The sequence below is a fragment of the Dermacentor variabilis genome, chromosome 4 (genome assembly GCF_050947875.1).
Source record: "Dermacentor variabilis isolate Ectoservices chromosome 4, ASM5094787v1, whole genome shotgun sequence".
In the NCBI taxonomy this organism is placed as follows: domain Eukaryota; kingdom Metazoa; phylum Arthropoda; class Arachnida; order Ixodida; family Ixodidae; genus Dermacentor; species Dermacentor variabilis.
In genome coordinates, this window is record NC_134571.1 from 37750864 (window position 1) to 37769920 (window position 19057).

At 41.4% G+C, this 19057-nt stretch overlaps 1 protein-coding gene across 2 annotated transcripts in view; it reads left to right on the top strand.

The window, feature by feature from the left end:
* The window catches only part of LOC142578948 (structural maintenance of chromosomes protein 3-like), a 100437-nt gene that overhangs the window by 57704 nt on the left and 23676 nt on the right, over positions 1 to 19057 (top strand). For both annotated transcript variants that reach the window (XM_075688682.1, XM_075688681.1), the window contains exons 14-25: positions 408 to 507; positions 3748 to 3893; positions 5277 to 5421; positions 9007 to 9160; positions 9537 to 9686; positions 10282 to 10351; positions 11620 to 11701; positions 12188 to 12379; positions 12621 to 12695; positions 13917 to 14031; positions 16572 to 16729; positions 17949 to 18032. In XM_075688682.1, the coding sequence (XP_075544797.1) occupies positions 408 to 507; positions 3748 to 3893; positions 5277 to 5421; positions 9007 to 9160; positions 9537 to 9686; positions 10282 to 10351; positions 11620 to 11701; positions 12188 to 12379; positions 12621 to 12695; positions 13917 to 14031; positions 16572 to 16729; positions 17949 to 18032 (1471 nt within the window). The remainder of the gene's footprint in view (positions 1 to 407; positions 508 to 3747; positions 3894 to 5276; positions 5422 to 9006; positions 9161 to 9536; positions 9687 to 10281; positions 10352 to 11619; positions 11702 to 12187; positions 12380 to 12620; positions 12696 to 13916; positions 14032 to 16571; positions 16730 to 17948; positions 18033 to 19057) is intronic.

Sequence of the window (19057 nt, forward strand, 5' to 3'; positions counted from 1 at the left end):
CTCGCATATTGCCTGGGCACCCTTGTGCTTCCAGTATACGACAAACTATGCTCTGGTTATGCATGCAAGCAGTGCGCTGTGGCCAATTGATGAAGAAATGTGCGATTCCACTTGTTTGGTGGTAAAGTGGTTAAAATCTGCAACACCTTCCCCATAATAATTATATCATCGTGTAAAACGAATGCTAAATCGAATTACATGAATCATGTCTATACATTTCATATGTGATGCACTATTTTTCCATTGCGAACACGAACAGTAAGAGAAATCTCTATAGCTTTCCCAGCATTTCCTGCTATATGTGAACCAGAGTATAGATTGTCACTAACTATGTATCTGTCATGTCACTTTTTGTCTGCATTATTCATTTACGTATACAGTGACTGTTGTTTCATTCGACTGCACAGGGGCACTCAGCGACTGCAGGAGGATTGTCATGCCACTTTGAACAAGGCACGGGAAACTGCAGTGCGAATCCAACCTATTATGGTCACCACAATGGGCGCAGTACAGTATTTTTTTCTTTTTTGACAATATTTGCTGCATGCATAGGCGCTATTGTCTTGACGTTAGGTAAAGTTGCCACGTTTCACAGCCGGGAAAACCGGGAATTCTCAGGGATTATGAATAGTCTGGATATACTCAGGGAAAGCTCAGGGAATCTGTGCTTCTATCAGGGAAAATTAGCTGTCATTTTATCTAAAGGGAACGAAAGTCGCCCTAATGTTGGCTCGAGTAAAAGAAAGAAATTGTAACGAATTGTCTTTGATGCCATGTCGTCGGCTGGAGGAGTTGCCAGTGTACAATGAAGGACCGATTTCCCAGACGCCCGATTTTTGGGACATGCCCGATAATGCGGACGGCTTCACGGCGCGACCACGTACCCTGTATATTCAGCGTACAAGAACGTCTGAAATTTCGGATGCAAGAACCCTTACTGTCCGTTTTTCCAGACTGTTTGCCGCAACTGCAACTCCGAAACGAGATTACTCAAAGTCAGCACCGCCGTTTTTGATTATCTCGCCGGCGCTTTTGCACGCAGATCCGCTGGCAGCTGTAGCCACTACGCGAGGACTAGCTGTTTCGATGTTTATATGAAGGTTCTTACCGTTCGGTGCCATGTTTTTCATTGAAATACTTCGCCGTTGTCAGAAATGGCACCGACTTCACCTCTGTAATCCTCGCGATTGGCTTCGAAGCTTAGAAAGCACAACGCATTGCATAATGCCGGTTTTAGAAAGGCAGCCTCGCCTCAGTACAGCAATGTTAAGCGAAGAAGCATACGTAAAGTATTGCAGCAAAGCTTAACAAGCATGGGAAGGGGCAATTGTCACGGGACACAGTGCATGTTCGCCAATTATACACGCGTGCACCACCGTATCCTGTTACATGTGTCCTGTCACATGCCTAATAGGTGTACAGAGCTTTTTCAGACGTGCCTGTGGTGATTTGAGCCCTTAAGGGCAGTAAAAGACATGCATTTATTTTTTCGGACTGCCCGATTTTTTGGTCGTTTTCGCGGCCCCTAGGGAATCCGAAAAAACGGATGTCGACTGTACAACTGACCGATAGGATGCTTCAAATTGTCCGTGGGGTGAACGCGTGGCGGAACAAGGACAACAACAAAAAGGACCATCGCCTTGAGGAATGATTGGGAAAGGAACTGTGTCGCCTCTTCTTTGAAGGAGCTTGAGCTCAAAAAGTGAAGTGTTGGCTGACGCCGCGATGCAGGTGACCCTCACCCAAACCAAAATAAACTCTTTAAAGCAGTAAAACGCAACACAGGGATTCTGTGCTGGCTGAGAGTATGCCAGTTGAGGTTGTGAGGTTGTCAGTTGAGTATGTGAGTTGAGGTTGACTTTCCAGCTGCTGAGAGAATCTCTCTTGTGACAAAGTTTAGCCATAATACCAATGAGCTTGCCATCAATTGATAGAAATAGCTCATTTTCGAAAATATTTGCGTCTGTATGCATCTCTTTTTATTAATATTTGAAAATGTTCGACTTGATTTGCAATGAGCATTACCATTTTTTCTTGAAGATATTTTATTTGCTGTGCATTTTACTAACCCCTCCCTCAGTTTTATATTTTTAATAAAGTAAACACCACTCCTTACCATTCAAAGCACTGGTCGTGTGTGGTCTTAGGACATCGTTGTGAAAAGCTTGTCTTATCTAATGCCGTAGAGGGCACTGAGGATGACTGTACCCATGATGTGTGGTACTGAACCGAATCTGAGAAGTGGTGATAGTGACAGAAGTGAGGGCTATAGATGGGAACCCACTATCCAAGCTTACTTGCATGAGCAAAAGTGTGTGTTATAAAAACAACAGCGTTCACTCTTTTTACACAAACAAATCGAGAGTATTACACATGGCCGGAAAAATTAGGTTGTAACGGCCTACCCCCATGTAAGGGGCGCACCTCATCAATATTGCGAAAAAAAAATTCAGATCTTACACAAGTGAGTATACATGGTAAACAGCCAACTTCCAAAGACACCACCTCTGGTCTTCATAAGAGATATTTATAGAAAAGCATTCATACTACAAAGACAAAATTTGAAGAATACTCTCTGAACAGTGCACTTCATAGAGGTGTTTCTGGTATGCTTGTGGCATGCATTTATTGATATAGTAACTTAATTAAGGCTTTATTTTTTTTCCCCTGTCTCTGACTGTGCAAATCCTGTCCTGATCTACGAAGGTCATCCATTACAAGTGGCCTCCCTTTAGGTCATGGGACTGCACTTTCGCAGGCCATTCAGCATAACGGATTAGCAGATACGCAGGTCTGCTGTTGAGAAGTAACTCACCGGTTCAATTACCAGCAGTAGTCACTGCAACCACTTTCCTGTAGGGCATAGTGCAAAAAGTTATATTCCGCTCCACAATATAGACACTAATGAAAGTTTGAAGTTAAACTAAACTGATAGAAGGACACCACTAGAATTACAAAGGCTTAGGTGACTTTTGCAAGAGCAAGTGCTTGGTATGCTAGGTAGCGGTGCAAATGTGAAAGATGGGTGGTAAAATGTCCAGCTCACCAATTACGTAGTGGCTGAGTAGTGAGTGAGTGAGTGCCACATTAATTGTGGGACCTGGCCTATCCATAGACATGAACGTGATGATCGTCAACAGAGGAACACCTGAGATGGTGATCATCCAATTATGTGCTGTGTGTGTTTTCCTCACAAGTAAAGTGAACTTCAATGTTGTTGTTACTACAGTTATGGTGGCATTACGAGTACTTTGGCACTTGCATACTAGTTTCTCATTACATGGAACATTGTGAAAAAGTCTGGCCAAGGCTAGTCATTTGTTCATAAGTACAGAAAATGTGGCTGTGCATTTGGAAATTAACAATGACTCATCCCAGTTGACCTTTTCCTGTACAAAAAGGACCTGTATGTGCAGATGCCGCAAAAATCTGTGACACTGCAGTGACATCATTGGTGCCACTGTCCAGGCATGAATTCCCACTGAGAAGTTCGACCTTTTATTTTTTCCTCTAGTAGGTCATATCTTTTCACGAAGCAAATTAATGCACAAAGAGATTTGCAAGAGCAGTTTGCGGTAGCTTCATTTATTGTGTTTCTCTGGCATGCATTTAAAGAATGCCAGTTGACCAAAAATTATTGCTGGTCTTTCACTAAGCATCTCTCTTATACCAGGCATTGCCTAGGCACATAAGTAACTTATTAACTTTACTAACTCATGAAGTTATTAACACCCATTACTCTTTCAGGCCGAGTTTGCCGGTTGGCAAGGATTGAAAAAGGTGCTGATGGACACTGATGATCCAGCCATTGGAGAGTACATGGGAATGCTTATTGACCACTTACAAGTGCCAGACTCCCTGACCGTTGCTGTGGGTGCGGCACTCGGCAGAAAGTTAGTGCTGTGACATTTGTATTTTTCATTTGTGGCTAGCTGCCTCACTTAATTTCAAGTGTATCCAGTTTTATTTAAAGTGGAATGTTTGGTTGTCCAGCAGAGTGCGAGTTTTCACATGCCATCCTCAAATGACATAAATTGCTGGATGTGGCTTTACACAAATAGAGGACATGAAACATTCTATTTTCATTTAACAACAACTAGTACTTATAAGCTAAAGACAGTTTTGCATAAACTGAGGAAATGTGTGGTGAAAGGGGTGAAATGAACATCTATCTTGCCCAGGTCTAAAATATACATATTATATTCAGGTTCTTTAAGCACCACTCAAATGCTGTCTTATATGAACTTGTTTTCTTGGTAGCTGCTAGTGTGAGTGCATGTGATGTTTGTGACAAGAAAGATGACACCTTTCAAATGATGAAGAAACAAAACAGCTGTGTAATGCAGGTGAGTGACTGATTTAAAACTATTGCTTACATCTCAGCAAGTGGGATGGTAGACAGTGGTGCAACAGGAGGCATCTTGTAGTATAACAGAAATTTCTTCAGGCAAAAGCTATTCGCAGGCATTGCTGCTAGCCATTTCTTTGCCCATTACATTAGAGCATCATGAAGCCAGATCTGACATGAAACTACTTTTGCTATATTCAATATTTGTTGTAGGCTTATATTCAGTACATGCTAATATCAGCAAGAAAAAAATGTTATTTACTTCAGCATATGCAATAATTTGTTATATTGTCACGTTGTTGTGAAGGTGAGGAACCAGAGAGTGCCAAAACTGTGAGTCATGAATCTAACTCTTTATTGGGCAAACTTGTGGGCAGAAAAACAAGTTACACTCTAAGCACAATGACAGCAGTGAGTGCCTGTCATAGGTCATTGAAATCTGATATACAGGTCCAGTACACCGGCTATTTATATGTGTCCCATCTCATATAATAGAGTAATCATTGGTGCTCGCATGTGTTTGAGAATTTGCATCATGCGTGCAATCTGATTAGATAAGACTCTTTCACCATAGAACCACCAACAAGATTCTGGAAATTGTGGATTCATGTAGGTGCATTCTGCACTGAGCGATAACATTGTAAGAGTGGTTAGGCGGTAAAAAAACAGCAATTGGGATGAAATAAACAATGCACTTATGCCAATATTCGTGTCCATTATGTCAAGGGTCAACCGTAATAGTGGAAAAATGCTAATTACACAACCTCCTGCGTGTGTTCATTATCGCTTACTCTCACTTTATGAAAAGTATAGTCAAATGCACTCCTAAAATGTGGTGAGAGGGCAACATTTCAAACTGTGCACTCTTTTCGTTTTCAAGTTCCTCTTCTGACATGTGTACTGCACTTTGTACCTTCTTTTGCTGCAGGCTGTTCACTCACCTTGTGCTCAGCTGCTCAGCTGCAACAGCCCTCCTGCGCAAGTTCTACGCTTTGAAGGTGCGAGGATCCCTTGGCTTTCAGGCGTTGGACAAGACAGCTGTACAGGATCAGTACCCAGCACCAAAAGGACACGTATGTGTCACTCCTACTTCAAGGAATCCTGATTCTATACACGTGTCACACATGTCGTGTCTAGTTCCTTTGAAAGAGGGATTAGCCAGGGATTACCTTGGTGTCATGGTAGTGATGCGTGTGTTTGTTTGTTTGTTTATTTATTTATTTAGTTATTTGTTTGTTTATTTATTTGTTTATTTATTTATTCTTCTGCCATGCTATACATTGCTTTTATCTTTTAATCAGAGGGCCTTTAATAGTGAGGGAAGCTAGAATGTGTGCACGTAGACTACAACTCTTAAGCCAAATTACGTACAGTCATGAGCAAAAGTCTGATAAACCACAGGTGCCACGAAATAATATTTTTTCTTTGCAGTTTTAATCATGAAGTCTAAAATCAAGTGTTAAAGCCTATATGCCCTAGTCCAAACAATGTAATGCATTAAGGTTATTTTATGTTGCACGGCTGTGCTAAAAGAAATTATTATTTTTTGCTTGTACCATAGCCCCTACACTTTGCTCTCAACTGCATCATTTCATTTTCACAAGTTGCATAACGCAAGCCAACCTGGCTTTCCCTTAAAAGCCGTCTGCAACGAAATTTCACTTTGGCTAGATCGCGTATAAATGAGCAATACATATTCTCTCGACGCAATCTTGGGCAAACTTCAGGGCTGGAAATTGTCTGATTTTATTATTAGCATCCTTTTAAAAACAGCACTCGATCAAAACAATGCATGTATGAGATTAATCCCAGACTATGGGCTTTGAGATTTTCGTCCAGCCTGAGTACTGCCCAATTTACAAGGTCATGCCAAGAACCTGTGCAGGTTTTCAAATTTATGGTTTGTATATCATTTCTAGCAAACAGTAATGGTGGCATTATTTCCAGTTGTGGTATCAAAAAAGTATATTTTTATGCACATTTCGTGACACATCCACTCATATTTCAAACTTAATTAAAGTTAGCATGGAGGTTGCTACATATTCGCACTATTTAAAACTAGACTTTTTAGTGGTCCAAAATATATTACAGTTGAGCTAAATCAGAAACACTAAATCTAGAGAAGACTAATAAAGCGTTCTTTCAAAGCGCCACTTTTTGTTAATTTCACAGTGATAGGTTATTAGAAGAGAAGATGAGGCCCAAAGCGCCATCTTTTTATCTTCGCACCAAAATGCTAGTGGCAGTACGTCAGTGTGACATCACAGATTTCAAAACATTTTCATGTATTTCAGCCATCATGGCTTGAATTCTTGAAATTCTTGAAACTTGGCAAGTGCAGTCTTCGGGTGTTTTAAAAAACTCTGTAGGCCCAAACAGCCAGTGTCGAAATTGACGATGTCACGGCTAGCTGTTGTGGGTATTTCAGGGCAGCATCACCACCCGTGTCATTCTCGTGCCTTTTCTGACCTATAAAGCCTCTCCTCATAGTAACCTTGTTTTTTGGTATTGTGGGAGAATAATTTACTAATGCAGCTCAAATTACTCTTCCTTTTAGTGTCTCTTCAAGAGGCCTAAAGGCATGATGAAAGAAGGGAAAAATGAGAGACTGATGACAGAATCACTGACTAGCAGTTGAGTGTGTATTTAATGCATCATATGCTATACATAGCGCTTCTTTTTTTAATTTTTAACAGAATCTTTTTTTAATTTACCCGTGGTATATATGTAGGACAGTGCCAGTTCTTGAGATGGATTACTGTCAAAGAATGTTATTTACTTGACAAATAAAAAATGCATAATCAAGAGATTTTCAATATATTGCTAATTAACATTTACACTGATTACATTATGGTACATACTATAATTTAGGAATTGTAGCCATTGAGTTTGCAAGATGTATGCAGCTGGAACAAATTCTGAGGATGACATCACTTTTGAGATGTACGTTCCCAAAAATTCATTGGCATCCCAGTTAGTTTTGAGCTTCAATGCATAAAAACTTGGAAAAGCATTTTATTACTAAGGTAAGTGGAACAATGGTGCATTTTTATCACAAATGTGATAGCACTTACCTGAACACTGGTGCTAGTTCCAAATTTCATTCCAAGTGGATGTGGCTTGTGAAATACTGGATTCAGTTCATAAATTGCAACCTGTGCACTAAAATAACTAGCTTTAAAGTTTATTCGTAAAAACTTTTTAACTGCACCATTGTGGATCTTTATTTTTTGAGAAAATAATGTCCACCTGTTTGAGTAATCCAGATCAATGAGCAGAGTTGTACTTTTTGCTACATGCAATTCTTTTTTATTCTGTTAAATTAAAAAAACACCTGTTATGCTATACATCAAGAAAGAAAATGGCATCACATGAAACATAATATGCAAACTACCAAAAAAAGGCTGTTATAAGTTTAACAGTTCAGGTATAGCTGACCTCCTCTGCCATGTTAGTGGCATTATAACGATACATATCATGCCTTGTTTGTGACAGGAAAAAAGCTTAGCAGATCTCCTGAACACATAAATACTTCGTTTAGCGCAAAACAACGGACACAAGAAAAGGCGACAGGACAAGGCACTTCGTTGTTTTGCGCTAAACGAAGTATTTATGGATCCGCACCAACTAGCCCGCCAACACATTGTGCTCCTGAACACACCTGTTGCAATAGGATTTCAGGTTCACACACCACTGTTGCTCAATTCTGCATCTACAAAATCGGAATGTCATGCCAAATAGGTGCCAGAAAATGCTGTCAGTGAAGTCTCATCCTTCCGTTAATGCTTGTTTAACTGATGACCAGTTTGGCCATTGAAGGTACTGCCATATGACAGGACACTTCATAAACAATGCATTCTTTTCATTCAACCTATTGGCTAGCATGCTTATTCTGGCTCTCACTTGTTCATCACGACTGACTGATCTGCGCAACCTGCTCGATTTGTTGGCAGCATGCCAGACTGGCTGCTGCTTCAATGGCTGCCTTAAGGGAGTCTGTACCTTCACTGAAGACATTTGCTGGCCACATTATGGCATTACATTTCAAATCTTTTGGATGCCAGCCCTGCATATGAGGAGTTATGCTGTGAGGAGTCATGCTCCAACAGAGGCCTAACCTCCATTGCTTGAGGTTGGCATAATTACGTCATTTGACAGATGCCGAGAATGCTGAGGCTTGTTAAGTAGCTGTAAGCAATCATGCTCATGCCTATAAGCAGGGGCAGACAAACAACAGTGATGCCTCCTGGAGCAAAGCAGAACTAGCAGCAATGTGTGATCGTGTTTACACTTGTTGCCACTTTTTATTTTACCACGCTTTCTCTTTCTCTCCCCTTATTCTCTCTTTCTCTTTTTATGGCTGTGCCTCATTCTCTGTGTGCAGGGTAGCCAAAAAGACTGCCTCCGGTTAAACTGACTACCCTTCTATGCATCCTTCTCTCTCTTGCTACTCCACCCGTGACTCTAGGTTGCAGAGTCTGTTTCTTTTCGCAGTGCTGTTTTCTTCCAGATACTTATTGTTACTCATTGTGGTGACACATTGAGTACGATCAGTCGTTAGTAAGTGTCTGTTTCATCTGTCTACCTTTTTGGAAATGTCGAACAAACTAGGCACAGCCTGCAGCTTGATCTACTCAAACCCTTGCTTCCTGCTGCAGGACGTAAGGCGCCTGATCGACATGGTGGATTGCACAAACTCTGACCTGGCTCCTCTGCTGCCCCACTGGCTGGGCAAGTGGCTGCTCTGCTCCAGCCTGGAGGTCGCTCAAGAGGCAAGCCGCCTGTACAAGGCCAGCTGCGTCACACTCGAAGGTCAGCGCCCACAAGGTCACTGTGCAGTGCGGTTCACTCCTGTTTAGAGTGCAAGAGTGGCCCACGTATCCCTGTTATTTCAGGCGTACATCAGATCATACGTTTTTCCAGATAGCATGTTCTTTGTTTATTGTTTTTTGAATACCCCCCCCCCCCCCTCTCCTTATTTTTTCAAAATGTCTGAATGTGGTTCTGCTGTACTGACACACAGTAGCCCAAGGATGTAAAAAGAGGTTCCTTCATGGCCGAGGTGGCCAAAATTAAATCACTCTATCAATTCTTTTTTTTGCTTCTTTTATGTGTGTCATGCAGCTCTTGAGGCACATTTATATGTATTGACGAATAAGAAGAAAACTTGTTTTTTTTTTTTCTGCAGGAGACATAGTAAATGTCAGAGGTGCGATGACAGGTGGCTACCGTGATCCCAAGAAAAATTTCTTTTCTGTGTACCAGGAGTTCTGCCGGCTTTCTGACGTGCTTCAGTCAGCTGAAGCCTCACTGAGCAATATGTCTGCTGTATCTCGGAGTATCCTTTTTAAACACTAATTCTATGTTATCCCTTTGCTGAAGTTTCCATGTGTTATATAGCTGTGTGGCTAGGTATGTGGTTTTACTTTGGTCAAACGTATATGCAGAAGACAAAGGATAATGATGAATAACTGGGCAAAGGAACAAGAGTTCAGGATCTCCAGTTCAGCCTCTAGAGTCTGTGAAGGAGTATGTTTACTTAGGTCAGTTAATCACGGGAAACCCTGATCATGAGAAGGAAATTCATAGAAGAATAAAAATGGGTTGGATCGTATACGGCGGACATTGTCAGCTCCTGACTGCAAGCTTGCCATTATCATTGAAAAGGAAGTGCATTCTACCAGTGCTGACATATGGAGCAGAGACTTGGAGACTGACAAAGAAGCTTGAGAACAAGTTAAGGACCGCACAAAGAGCGATGGAACGAAGAATTCTAGGCATAACCTTGAGAGACAGAAAGAGAGCGGTTTGGATCAGAGAGCAAACTGGTATAGCCGATGATGATAATAATGATGGCAAGTTTACCAGAACAAAATTTTTTATAAGAGAATTGAAATTCTTATGGCATTGTCTTATTCCGTAACAAAACAAAGGTCTAGCCACTGAATCTGCAAAACTGCTTGACAAGATCCGAACACTGGAACTGAAAATCATGCGGAACACGTAAGTGTTGCATTTCTGCCCTCTATCCCTTTGTGAGCATATTAAATACATTGAGCTTCGAACCTGGCAAAAAATAAGATAAAAGGACACTGATTACACAGTTGGAATAGGATTGCGACCTGGCCTCTTCTCCACCAGTACAGCTGGTTCTTCCCTCTCGGTGCCAGCTGCGAGTTCAACCCCCACACTGGCACAATATTTGACAATGTTCCAATTCTCTTAAATCGGCATCTTATGAACAGCATTGCAAGTGCTCTGCCAGTCATTTGTATGTAGCAAACAACTGAATTGTCACAGATGGATTCATTCCGAGTTTCTTACACTTGCAATCATTGTGTTATCTGAAACTGCAAGATTGAGCTGTCCATCCTCCTGCCTTCTTTTTTTTTTTTTTTTTTTTATCTTCTGTCTTTCTCCTCAAAGCCCAAGTGCATCCTCCACTTCTCTCCAACACATCGTTTTGGTGTCCGCCCACTGCTGGCACTTTTCTGGTCAGCTGGCATGACCAGTTTTGGCCACACGAGCAAAATGGATGCATATTGTTTGTTCTGATGAGCCACTGCATGTGGAAAGAGTGCTGATTCTCCTAGAGCATGTTTGTTGTCTGTTGTTTCTATTGCGTTCAGCTCGCGCTTCCATTCCATTTCTCTTAACTCTTTCCCTGCCATGGAAAAGTGACCGTTATAATAAAGCTTTAGTAATTCTTTTCTTTTATTGAATATTATGTCATCATTATTTTAACAGAAAGCTGCAAAAAGTATACTTTCTTTAACAATGACAGCTTGAAGGTATTGACTATACGTGTGCCAAATTTTATATAATGCCATTCAATAAATTTCAATCGTGTAATGTTTTTACTTGGTGCATTATTACCTAATATTGTTTTCATTTTATATGTATTTTTTCACATACAGTACATTGTACAAACAACATGCATCCATGTACAACAACATGCAACATAATGAATCCTTACCAACTAGCTCAGCTTTCTGTCGTTCTATGCGTCCCCCCCAAGTCCCTTTTCAGTGTTGGTTTTTCTTCTAGGCAAAGTGGCAGCCTTAACTCAGAAACAAAATTATTACTAAATATAATACAGGAAACTAACTGGATCATGATGACACTGTTAATTGTCGCTATTGCAAACTTCAGTGTTACACTCCCCCTATCTTACACATAGTGTGAAAGGTCAAAGCTTTAAAGGTCATTTCTGCATGCAGCAAGAGACATTGAGCTGTTCTGACCAATAAAAGTCTGCTTTGTTTACCCAGGAGCGCCATGTCAAGCACTGAATCAAAACTGACTTTGCTTCACTCCTGCCTTTCTCAAATCGAAGATGGCATTCGAGTAAAGGTGAGTTCTCCTTTCATTCAGATGGGGTTCATAAAGTTCATGAAATGCTCTGAAGTTCTTTGCTCCGACATGAAACTACATATGGATGAATTCTTGCTGTCATAACTGCCATGTTTCAAGCTTGTAACTCATAAAGTTTTTCGTTCTCTAAGCCTTTTCTAAGCAGTTGTGCTGCTGCTTGTGTGTACAAAAGCTAGGCAAGTAACATTTGCAATGTCACTGATATGTTACTGAAGATGATGCTATGCAGTGCAGCTTTAGTTTCAGTTCACTGTTTCTTGGTGTTTCAGTAAAGTTTTTTTTTTCCTTTTCATGCTATAGTATTACAATTTTCTCTGAAGTAGCACCAACTTCCTTGAACTCGTTGCTATTTTCTCAAAACACCTTGCCCACCCAATGTTTTAAATGCTGCTTTGAATGAGATCTTGTTGAGCCCTGTTACCATGCCCTGTGACATTGATGCCTGACCTGCGCTGTGTTATTCAGGAGAAAGCATTGCAGCAACGCCAGCGTCTGGCCGACAGCTACACTCAACAGAGAATGTCCTTGATAAAAGAGCGCTCATGTGCGCGTACAGAGCACCTCTCAGCTGGTGCTGAGCAGCAGCTGTGCGACAACACGCGCAAGCTCCAGGCACTTCGCAGCAAGCTCCGGGCAGTCACCGCTGAGAAAATGCAGGTGCAGACTCCTCAGCTACTCACATTTGAACCGCCGTTCTGACAGTTGTTTGGAGCTCAAAAGGTGCCCTAGTTGAGTTCAAGTCTCACATAGCAGATATAAGGTGTCGAATAAGAAGCGCATGACCGCACAAATTTTTCAAATGTGCGATAGTGGCAGAGATTTGTACATTTCAAGCAATAGCACTTGGCTTCTTAATAATAGTCTCTTCATTCCCTCCACCCCCACCCTTTTCTTTTAGCTTCTTCACAACAAAAACAATTTGGAATCCTTGCTGAACAACTGCCTGTCGCCTGGCCTTGAGAGCCTGAAAAAAGTAAGTGTGTGCTCATATACGAGGGTTGATCGAGAAATGAGGTTCTCAAAGAGCTACAGCCACACGGGAAGGCGTGAGGCAAAATCTGGCAACACTGCTGCGCGCGGCTGTTTCCCCACTCTTGATTCCCCCCAGCCGCGCTTCGCATCATGGCTCATTCTTGACTCAGCAGCCATCCGATATGGAGGTTCCCAATGTTGATACTACCAAATGCGAGAGATTCGTCCCGTAATTTGCTTTTTGCATGCCAAAGGGACTCCACCTGTGGATATTCATAGTCAGTTGACGGAGGTGTATGGCGACAAGTGTATGTCCGTTCAACACATCTGAAAGTGGTGCAGGGAGCTTAGTGCCGGTCGGAAGGAAGTCCACGATGAAGAACGGAGTGCAAGACCATCAATTCTAGAGGCAGATATCGAGATGGTTCAAAGCGAAGTGCTTCAAAACAGGAGGATGTGCAACAGTAGGAGGTGCAAGTTGGAATCGGCTAGCGCAAGACAGGGGTAATTGGAGATTGCTGGGAGAATTTTAAATATGCTATACTTCAAAACTGTTGTCACAAAAAATGCTGAAATAATCTTTGCACTCTATAACCTACGTCACAAAGGCTTTACAGTGTAATGATTGTGGGCTGTTAACAGGGGCAAATCAGCCATAAAGCTGTATTGCTCCATGTTGCCGCTGAGCCATGTGCATAAAAGTGGTTGTACAGACAGATTTGACGTTTCTCAGGTGCATTAATTTGGTGTCATTCCGCACAAAAAACGGAAAAAATGCACGTGTTGCAGTCCAAGATGGGGGTACCCACAAATTGTGAACGAAGTCTTACATAGAGTCACCAGAAGAAAGTAAAAGATGCTTAAGCTCAATGTGCATTGACGGCTGCCTATGATGAACCCTTCAAGATGAGAAAAAAAGAAAGAATGCAAAATGATGCTGAAGTTTATTTCGGCCCAGAGACCATTTTGTGAGTCACTTGCATCATGTGCCTTTCATTTTACATAATTAGGACCCATTTAAGCTTGGGAACACTTGTTGACATGCAATATGAACTTGGCATGAGCTGTTATCACCGACAGCAGCCTGCATACCCATACACTATTACTGTCATAATATTTACTATTTGTCCATGGTTCTCTTGATTTCATCACATTTGCTTATAAGACAAAAGAAAATACAAAATGCGAGTTTACACCACATACAAGCCAAACTCTCTCGTAGGAAAGGCAATCCCTTGACGACAAGAAAGCAACTCTGGAATGGGAGCTTGAGCTCTCAAAGACAAGACTGGCTGCTTTTGATGAAACAACAAAGGCATCAGAGAGACAAATTGCAGGTGGGTCTTTCAGTGTGTAATAGCTGGAGTCACATTCACTATGAGCTGTGACACAGTGTCTGTAATTGAAGGAATCCTAGGACTTCACCAATACACGAAAAATTGGAGCACTAAATATTGGTCCCAATACAGGTATTTATTAAACCACTCTTCCATATGCCGGCACCGCGATGCAGTCTTGGTGCCCCTTCAGCCACTGTCACCGTGTTGCAGCTAATATTGAACATGATTTTTCATGGTAGAAGGCCTAATGTTGGGGCTGGTTCATTGTACATGTCAAATGAAACTCATCGCTGATCAACAAGAGTGCAAGGAAAAGGACGGAGGCAACACATGGACACATCATTTATGTACTCTTCCTTGCATTCTTGTTAATCGGTAATGTGTTTCAGTCGACACTTGATGAAAGGCTAAATGTATAACAACCATCTTTAGCTCAAGCTTGTTTATTTCTTGGAATATGACCTTATTGAAAAGTTTAGATAGGGGAGCCTTTTCATTTGCAAGCTTTTATGTGTTCTATTGAACCAAAACAAATGTTTTGAGCAGATTTCCGTAAATGCAATGGGCAGAACTTAGTGTTTGCTGCTCTGCTCATGAAAGCAGAGAACGCGGCCACAAATTGGCATGCCAAATACAGTTATCATTTACAGTTGGCATCAAAAGTTTACAGACAGTGGGACCTGAGAAGACGCTAAATTTTCCAGCAGTTTGGGGCCGTAGTCAGTAAAAGTGTATGTTATGTCATTTGCATAGACAGTCAAAGTAATCATGACTATCCCTGAGATTTCTATAGAAACCCATGCATATAAAATCTTGCTTTAACAATGTGAAAATTTCTAGTAAAAGGATATAACGAACCTTTCTTTTTTAGTTCGTAATGAAGATTTCCCAATAACTTCACATTATTTAAGCTGAAATTTGGCGGCGCATGGCACTGCCGGTAATTCATCTGATGCAGCAGTTACAAACTTCACTGAGCACTCTACGAACACCATCAACCCCTGCACATCCATGAGCAATACACTATGCAGGTTGTGTGTTGCAGTCAAATGGTTGAAGGTTGTGTCCGTGCACTACTATGCTGGAATGAAATGAGAACAACAGAGTGGCACTTAGAAGAAAGGTGCCGTCCGACTGTGGTGGTGATAAACTACTGTGCGTACTTAGACAAGAATTTTAGGGTACCATATTATCGTTTATATATATATATATATATATATATATATATATATATATATATATATATATATATAACAGTCAATTTCCTTTTCCATTCTTTTCACGCTTTGTCATTTGCTCACACAAAGCCACATCATCATCATGGTCAGAATTAGTCTATTGGCACTAGAAATGATAAAAACAGAAAATGAAATGAGTCATTATAAAATAAGACACCTGCACTTATGTTCTCTGCAATCGCCAGGCTTATCAGCCTATCGGCAACATGCCAGCTAGTGGAAAAAGCACTGCAAGCTACTGATTTGGTGCAGCTGGCACTCATCGCTGGTTGTCGGCATAAAATTGAAAACTTTTTTTTTTTCACTCAGCAACAAGCATTGTATAAAATCAGGAGCTTGAAGCACATCCCTGATGGCTCACAACACCCTGGACTTGTTGCACCATGACAATAGCAACGGATTAGTGTTGACAGCTGCATTATAGAAAACATGTCTCACTGAGTAGTTGTAGTAGGGAAAAGGGGAGTTAGGAAAGGAAGGGCCATGAGCATCGTAACTGTCTCACTCCTCAGTGGACACCTGAACTGTCCCACAGTCGTGAGAAAGATGCAGGTGAAGAGAAAAGACGCGGGAGAGGAAAGTTATAATGTAATACATGTAAAGCGAGAAGGGAAGAAATAAACTGGAAAAGAAATACATGACAATATGTGAAATACATGAAATACAAGAACATGACTAAAATATACAATAAAAGAAAATGTCGAATTACACAAAAATGTATGTGCAGCAGCGATTCACAGCACAGTGCTGTGCTCTGTTTCATTCATCTATGCAGTGGTGTTATGTGCAGTGCTATACAAATATGTGGCAGAAAACATATTGGCAGTCTTTTAGTGATTCGCTGCAGACTTTTGCATCAGATTCAGCAACTCACCTCCTTCCTACAGCAGGCATTGTAGGCTGCGAGGGTGAGTAACCATTATAACGAAGTAAGTTCAGTTTATCTATAAACTTTGCTATTACAAGGTTATACTGTGCTCTGTATTACTACAGGCAAAAAATCCAAACACGAGGTTGCATGCCCAGGTTCCATGGTCTGTAAATTTTTGGCACTAACTGTACATTCACCTCCCTGTCCTGTTTGAATGACAGACCCCATACGTTTGGCTGCATTGGATGGAATCACCAAGACACGCAGTGTACCATTTCATTGATAGTCAGTACCTTTGTCCTTAATCTTTCCCCCGTCATCTGCACTGCACACCTCAACTCAAACAAAAGTCGCTAAATACAACGAGTACACGCGCAGTGTCCAGCTGCCATTACATTTGCTAAAACACTTTTTTCTGGGACTTCCAGAGCTTGAGAACAATTCCAATGCTGCCTCTCGGATTTATGACCTGGAGCAAGCTGTTCAAGAAATGTCTGAAGAGAAAGCACGCAGTGAGGAAGACTTGAAAGCTGCATCGAAAGAAATGGAGCATCTCACCCTGAAGAGGTCGAACACGCTGGCTGTGGTGTGTACAACAGGTTCCTTAACTTCTGATCAATTGTTGCTGAGTGCTGTATTTAACTGGTGCCAGCACAGTGCAGGTCTTTGCCTTGACAGCTCTTTCACAGTTTAATTGCACTATGGCCTTTCTGGTCAGACAAATAAAAATGTGCAACCAACACAGTAGTGCATAAGACTTAGTAGCGCATAAGACACAGTAGTGCATAAGAGAGCGCACATCTTTTGTCTTTCATGAATACAGACCAATTCACACCTAGCTAGCTGTCCTGCTAACAAAGCTTTGTTTTCATCAAGTTTCATCTTCTCTCAATGCTCTGGTTTGTGCTCTTTCCAAATCAGACATGGCACATGATCGGTGAGAGTAAGTTTAAGTGATGCCAAACAACATGCACAATGTAAAAAGAAGAAAATGTCCAACACTCTTGCACATTATTATACTCCCGGACAACTTTCTGTGACTATGAAGGGAAAGCTACGGAGGCAAAGCATGCACAAGTGAGAGTGCTTCCAAAAAGGGTTCCGTGTTTTAATCCGCTTTTAGCCTGAGGAAGAGGAAACATAAACATCTTATCAGCAACCGGTAAAAAGACAGAACACGCCACTGAGTGTAAAAGTTTACTTATTTTGCGAGTTTTCCCTTCTGTGTCAGGGCAAATGCAAAACCGTCGCACATGGAAGCTGCATCAATTCAGCATCTCTTGCGAGCAACCAAAAGCACTGTCAACACTGCTGGACTACTTGGCACCGCAACACGTGTGCAGCAGCCACGCGCTCGTAGCTTTCCCTTCATAGCCACAGAAAGTTGTCAGTGAGTATAATTCATCAACAAAACTCACTTGGGACAAATAAGGTTTCTAACTACCCTTTGCGCCTGAAGAAAAAAAAATGATGTGGCCATTTACTTGTCTAAATGATCATTTGAGCCTATTAATGTTTCCTCTGTTGGTCAGACCAGGCATGTCAACCTCCTATGTAAGAAGTGCAGTATTCATGATAACTGTCTCTTTCATCATCATGCTATCAATTAACTTGCGAGGCTTATATGTCTTTGTTAAGTTCATGAAACAGAAATACAAATAGCGTTGATGTGCCAGGGGGGTGCTTATAAAGGGTGTGTACGTGTCATGCTTTATGTCATGTATGCAACTGTGAATGCTTCAGGCTTCAGTAACAGACATGTGAATCTAATGTTTGTTCTCTCTCCTGTCCCTACCAATTTGCAGTTGGAGGAAATTACAAAGAAAGCCTGCATGTTTGGCACTGTTTCTAAGAATTTGAGCAGATACCGCCACATGGAGAAGTCAGAGGTATGTTGCACCATCAATAGACTCGGTGTCAAGATTTTGGTTATTGGCTTCTACGTGCACTTTCCAGATGCAAGCGCTGTAGGCTGTGTTCAGTACCAACTGAAAGTAACCACGTGAACATGTTTTACTTGTTTTACACTTGGCTAGCAGTAACTACAGTAAATGCCATCGTAATTATGTAGCCAAGCACAATTGCCGTTCCCATAATGCTCATTAAGAAAAGAAAACTGGAACGGCTTTACACTTTGTTGTGTGTGCCGTACTTCTATATAGTATTGAATACAGCAGGAATTATGCTCTTATGTCTTGGTTCCTTATAGTAGCGGGCCATAATAGCTGCGAGCTACAGGTGGCTGCAGGCCCCGTGCGACGTTAGTGTGGATAGGTGGTCGGCAGCACGCATTGAAAGGTATACGATGGCGCTTCACTGTGGACAATTTGACGCGATTTCATGGCAATTAAATGCGCTGACAGCAGTGAACTAGTATATATTGCCCTACAATGCCATATTTTTGTAGAAAATGTGCCGAAAATCTCTTGTTACTTGAAATTAAGAAATGCAAACTATCAATTAACAGGGGACTAGCACTCAGCCGAACAATCTGTTTTTTGTGCCTGTTTTGCTGGTGTTCCGCCTGCTCTGCTATGCAATATGTGAAACTTAATTAATACCATGTTCTCTTAAAAATCTTGAACTGGGTATAAAAAAATCAGCATCCCTGTACAACTAAATTGAAGTAGCAAGTTAACGTGCATTTTACATTACCAATTGTAGGCATACGTTTGCATTCCTTTTTTTTTTTTAGTGTGCTTCAAAATGCAATCAGTTAATGAAAAAGAAAATATTTGGTTTTACGTGCCAAAACCACTTTCTGATTATGAGGGACGCCATGGTGGAGGACTCCAGAAATTTCGACCACCTGGGGTTCTTTAACATGCACCTAAATCTAAGCACATGGGTGTTTTCGCATTTTTCGCATCCAAATGCGGCCGCCGTGGCCGGGATTCGATCCCGCAACCTCGTG